The sequence below is a fragment of the Monoraphidium neglectum genome (genome assembly GCF_000611645.1).
Source record: "Monoraphidium neglectum strain SAG 48.87 unplaced genomic scaffold scaffold00737, whole genome shotgun sequence".
NCBI lineage: Eukaryota > Viridiplantae > Chlorophyta > Chlorophyceae > Sphaeropleales > Selenastraceae > Monoraphidium > Monoraphidium neglectum.
The window spans coordinates 461-5,872 of record NW_014012891.1 but is presented as its reverse complement, the minus strand read 5'-3'; the positions used below and the strand labels follow the sequence as shown (position 1 = coordinate 5,872).

At 66.2% G+C, this 5,412-nt stretch overlaps 2 protein-coding genes across 2 annotated transcripts in view; both read left to right on the top strand.

Annotated features, from left to right (window-relative positions):
• MNEG_5067 (reversibly glycosylatedpolypeptide/UDP-arabinopyranose mutase) overlaps window positions 1–2,307 on the top strand; it is a gene marked incomplete at both ends in the record, with an annotated part of 4,193 nt that extends 1,886 nt beyond the window's left edge. Inside the window, 6 exons of the mRNA XM_014046456.1 lie at window positions 171–246; window positions 529–606; window positions 903–1,022; window positions 1,329–1,445; window positions 1,759–1,845; window positions 2,185–2,307. Of these exons, the coding sequence (XP_013901910.1) occupies window positions 171–246; window positions 529–606; window positions 903–1,022; window positions 1,329–1,445; window positions 1,759–1,845; window positions 2,185–2,307 (601 nt within the window). The remainder of the gene's footprint in view (window positions 1–170; window positions 247–528; window positions 607–902; window positions 1,023–1,328; window positions 1,446–1,758; window positions 1,846–2,184) is intronic.
• A 666-nt stretch (window positions 2,308–2,973) lies between these two features.
• MNEG_5066 (hypothetical protein) lies at window positions 2,974–4,367 on the top strand (the record flags this gene model as incomplete). Its single annotated transcript, XM_014046455.1, has 4 exons — window positions 2,974–3,123; window positions 3,376–3,590; window positions 3,849–4,017; window positions 4,248–4,367. The coding sequence occupies 4 exons, from the start codon at window positions 2,974–2,976 to the stop codon at window positions 4,365–4,367; spliced, it is 654 nt and encodes a 217-aa protein (XP_013901909.1).
• Between the last annotated feature and the right edge of the window lie 1,045 nt (window positions 4,368–5,412).

Below are 5,412 nucleotides of genomic sequence, written 5' to 3'. Positions count from 1 at the left end.
GGGGGGGGGGGGGGAGCGCGGTGTGCTCGTTCTAGTGCCTGACCGCCCATGTTCAGGATGCGCCCGTCTCATGCAATCGCATATGTCGACGCATCTCGGCATCCCACAACAGCTGCCTCCTCGTCGCCTTCCCTCCTCTGCCTCGCTGCTCCCATGCGTGCGGCCCCCAGCCTGCGTGAGGGTGTGCCCACCGCCATCAGCCACGGCCTCTGGCTCAACATACCGGACTACGACGCGCCCACACAGGTAGAGGTGGGGCGCCGCGGCGGCGCCCTCTTGCAGCGCCCTCTTGCGCCCCCGGCGTCCCGCGATGCGCCACGCATGCACGGCGAATCCGACCTGGCAGCACACGACCTGCGAGGGTGCAGCAGCGCCGGGGCGCCGCGCTGCCTCACCTGCGCCTCTGCCGCCCGGTCAAGCCTGGAGCTGTGCTACGGCAAGCGCCGTCGCACCCACCTTGCCAGTCCTTGGTGTCCATTCTCACCCATACATACCTCGCGCTCAAACCCGGATTGTTGATTTGTGCAGATGGTCAAGCCCCTGGAGCGCAACACGCGATACGTTGACGCGGTGATGACTGTGCCCAAGAACGTGCTGTACCCGATGGTGAGCGCCCAGATGGACTGCACCTCCGCACACGCAGTGGCCGGCTGCTTGCGGGGCACCGGAGAGCGCTGGCCCCTCTTCCGATCTCGAAGCGCTTGCCGCCCCAGCCAAGCCCGCTTGCGACAGGACACCGCCTCTCCAAGGTCGGCAGTGCTGTGCGGCTCCCTGGGCCCCCGCACACCCTAGTGCGGCATGTACCCGGCAGCGTGAGTCGGTCGCCCATGCACGTCCACCCACCAATGACCCCAGGGCCCACCCCAAATCCACGCCCCGACCCAACCCGCCCGGCACCACAGTGCGGCATGAACCTGGCGTTTGACCGCAGCCTCATAGGGCCGGCCATGTACTTTGGGCTGCAGGGGGAGGGGCAGCCCATAGGCCGCTACGACGACATGTGGGCGGGGTGGTGCACCAAGGTGGGCGTGTGCACTTGCAGAGCTGTGCGTGCACGCTTGGGGGCACACCCCCGCGTGTGCGCGTGTGTGTGTGCTTTTGGGTTGCGACGCAGTTTGAATTGTGGGTGCAGCTGGGAGGCGCAGGTGTGTTAGGAGGCGGCGAGGCCTCATCCCAAATGCCTTGAGTGTGTGACCGGGGGGGGGGGATGTGACCTATTATGACGGGCGCGCCCTGGCCTGCTGCCCCATGCATCAGAGCGATGCGAGCCTATAGCGTGACCTCGCATGATTTGAGCCGCGTGCCTTGGCCGGCGGTCACTCCACCAGGTGGTCTGCGACCACCTGGGGCTGGGCGTGAAGACGGGCCTGCCGTACATATTCCACAGCAAGGCCTCAAACCCCTTCACCAACTTGCGGAAAGAGTACAAGGGCATCTTCTGGCAGGTGGGCCTGGGGCTTGGGCGCCCCTGTGCTGCACGCCAGCCGGTCCAGCAGCGGCTGCCCAGCTCCCTGCACCCCCCTCCCGATGCAGACCTGCTCAGCTCAATGGAGTCGACCTGAGAGTGTTGAAATCAAGCTCCTCAGCAGGATGCTCTCCAGCTCGAATGACAAACCACTTCTGCCCTATCAAACACCCACAGGCAACCCCGCCCACACACGCGCGCGCACGCATACTTGCGACGCGGACGCATGCGCTCGCTCAAATGCACACACACCAATGCACACGCGCGTAATCCTTGATGCGTGCCGCCTGCAGGAGGAGATCATCCCGTTCTTCCAGAGCCTGGAGCTCAGCAAGGAGTGCACCACAGCGGCAGACTGCTACCTGGAGATCAGCGAAAAGGTGGGGTGGGGCTCCAGGCCTTGATGGCAGCAAGCGACTGCAAAGGGGGCATGCACACCGGCTCGCCTGCCTCGCGCTCACACGCATGTGTGTGCGCTTGCACGCGTGTCGGTAGGGGTGTGTGTCACGTGTGGGTGTGCATGCTGTGTTATCAGAGGGCAAAGTCAGGCCCAGCGGGAAGGTCCTGGTCGCCTCCACGGCCGGCGTGCCAGCATTGGCTTCGCTCCCAGCTCCCTTGCTGCTGAGTGACAAGCTCTGGTCGGCCCTTGTCTCACCGGGCTTCTGGTCCATCCTCAAAGTGCCACTTCCTTGCATGCACCCGACGACCCACCCCGCCAGGTGCGCGCGGGCCTCACGCTGGACCCCTACTTTGTGAAGCTGGCGGACGCCATGGTCGTGTGGGTGCAGTGCTGGCAGCAGTTCAACGGCGGCCCGGGGCCCAAGCCCGACGGCCGGTCCTGAGGCTGAAGCGGGCGTTTTATGTAACAGGATGACCCGTATCGCTGGACAGATTTGGGTTGTCGTGCCTGCCCTGTGCCCTTGGTGCAAGTGGGACTTCCTGGAAAGGCGACGAGCTGACACCCACCCTGCTGCGAGATGCGAAGCGTGCAGTACCTTGATTACGAGGAAATTACAACCAAACAGCCCTATCAACAGGTTGTGACCTTGTGTGCTTCCAAGGCATTTGCCAACTCTATCTACACCAATCATAGAGAAGGTGCATAACTGAGGGAGAGAAGTGCTGAGTCAGAGACCTTGAGCGTGTGCGCCTAGTGTTGCATGCTCCTGGGGCCGGTGTCGGGCGCCATATGCAGTTGAAAATCTGAAGGATATTGGGCATCAACTCGCCACGACGCACCGGAGCAGGAGCGCCTGTTGGTGTTCTCAAGTGCCTCGAGTGCTTCCTGAGTACGCCCTGAGTCACGGCTTTTAGTCCGCCCTGAGTCACGGCCTGCGCTTCGACGTCACGTGGCTTACATACCTGGGCAATAAGGCTTTCACGCAGTGATCTCACCAGGCACAGCGCAGGCTGCTCTCACCGTGGCGCGCGCTGTCCGCGACCCTGCTTCCGTCGCGGTCGCGATGATGGGGCTGGGGAGCGGAGAGGGGGGTGCTGCAGGAGGAGGAATGGCAGGCGGAGCTCTCGCGGGGATGGCGGCGCTCGACGCACTCACCGGCGGGCACGCGGCGTTGGCAGAGCTGAATGCCCAGGCGGCCCTGCTAGCAGGCCTGCCTAGCAACCTGCAGCAAATGGTGCCGCCGATAGCGCCGCTGCAGGTGCGTACGGCACGCGGAAGCGCGTTGGTGTGGGCGCGCGGGCAACAACACGCTGCAGCTCCTTGATTAAGCCTGCGGGTCGCCGGTAGCGCGGTTGCTAGTCTTTCAGCGAACAGCCTTTGCACGCCGCTCGGGCCGGCACATCCTTGTACCGGCTGTCGCGCCCTTTGCTGCGCAGTACGTCTGCAGGCCCTCACTCACCCCATACCCCTCGTCCTCGCCGCCAACCTTGGCCGCAACCGGTCACCGCAGGGCATTCAGACCGAGAGCCAAACCATCGACGCGCTGCAGCAGGCCATCCTGGCCACAATCAACACCAGCGGCAGCGGCATGCCCAACCTCTTTGCAGCGCTGCACACACTCGGCGCGGAGCAGGGCGCGCCGGCGCCGCCGCAGCCGTCGGCGCCGCCGCCGCAGCCGCAGTCGCAGCTGGAGGAGGAGACGTCCGAGCAGGGGGGAGCCTCAGGGTGGGTGGCCGGGGTGCGCAACAGGGCCCGCTCGCGTGGCGTGGCCGGCGCTCCGCTGCGCTGGGCCGCCGCATGCGCGCAACATTGCGCGTGCGACGTGCAAGCCGCAGCCGCGGCGTCTGCGCAGGGTTTCGCCGCTCCGCGCAAGGCGGCGCGGGTGCTGCTTTGCATGCGAGCGCACCTGTAGATCGCGCGCGCTCAAGCTTCCTGCTCTACAACTTTGCCCCTGAACTCGCCCCGGCCCCGCGTGCGCCGCAGCAGCCGCAAGGCGCGGCGGCGCGCGAGCGACGTGGAGGAAGAGGACGACGGCAACCGGACGCTGGCCAACACGCGCGAGAAGAACCGGCTGGCGCAGCGGCGGTTCAGGGAGAAGCAGAAGGCCACCATCAGCGAGCAGAAGGACAAGCTGGACCACATGGCGCGGCAGGTGCGCCCCCAGTGCATGCACGCACGCATGCCGCATGGGCACGTGCACGCGCACGCGTGCGCATGCATGTTCGGGCATGCGCTTCCACCGCATGCGCAGCTTGCATGCACAGCGTGTCTGTGCATGCATGCGTGCAGGCGTGCAGGCAGGAGCCGTCAACGAGCTGCGCACGGCCGCCTCTAGCCAAGTCCTGGCCGCCGCCCCGTGCACGCGCCCCACTCCTCCGCCAGCTGGATGACTACAAGCGCGAGGTGCAGCTGCTGCGCGAGGAGAACAATATACTGCGCGCCAAGTTGGAGGGCCGCGCCACGCTGCACCAGCACATGATCACAGACCCACCCATGGGGTGACGCGGGCGCCGCGCCGCGCCCCGGCGCCACGGCGGCTGGCGGCCCGGCTGCGTGCCGCAGATCGGCCGCGCCGCGCCTGTGACACAGCGCCGCCGCACGGCGCGAAAGCGGCGCCTGTCTGCCGCGTGGGCCGCCGCAGGGGACCCCCAAAGGGCGGGGCCCTGCTCGTGTCTCCCCAGCTTCTCTTGCTTTCAACCTTGCCGCAGTCCCTTTTGAAACAGAATGCTGCTGCCTACTTGGCTGCTGCTGCTTGGCCAGCCCCTGCCGCTGGCCAGGCCAGCAGCGATCGGCTGGCCAACCTTTCCTCCCCTTTTGCTTTTGAGGCGCCCGTGCGTGCGCATGACTTGAGGTTCACACGTAGTGGCGTGGGCGGGGCGTCTGCAGGCGGCGCGTGACTGACTGATGCCAAGCCCGTTCCCCCCTTCCTCCTAAACCGGCGGTTGTTTTGAGCCCAAGCCGCGCGAAGCGCAACCAGGCACGTGCCTGCCTTGCCCGGCAACACCCGTCAGAGGGGGATTGAAACCTGTTGTTGTTTGTCGGGGGCCGCCACGCCCGCCTTGACGGCGGCCTCGCGTGAGCACGCGCACGCACGCCCTCCCTCCCCCCGGCCCCGCACCGCGCCTGCGCATCCTGGGGCGGGCGCGGCCAGCGTGCGTGCGCACGCAGGGCGCTGTGCTTAGGCCGCCGCGCATAGAGAGCCGGTGGCCGATGCCGTCCCATCCAGAATGCCCCCAGTGCAACGCATAATGGGCGTGCCGCCCTGCGCTTGCTCGTGCTTCAGTGCGGGGGCCGCTCAGTGCACCAAACACGCCTGCTCTCCCTTGCTGATTGCGCTTCACCCATGACTGATTGCTGATTGCGCCGTGCAGGCCGGCTGGCAGCCCCGAATTTCTCAAGGCCTTGTGCACCGCCGTGACCTTCAGCGCGCGCAAAATGTTTTTACTACCAAATATGGCACACCGACTAGTAACGCAAGCTGTGCGATGTGCGCTTTGCGAGCGTGCGCGTGCCACGACTTTTCAGGGGGCGGGCGTGGTGCAGTACC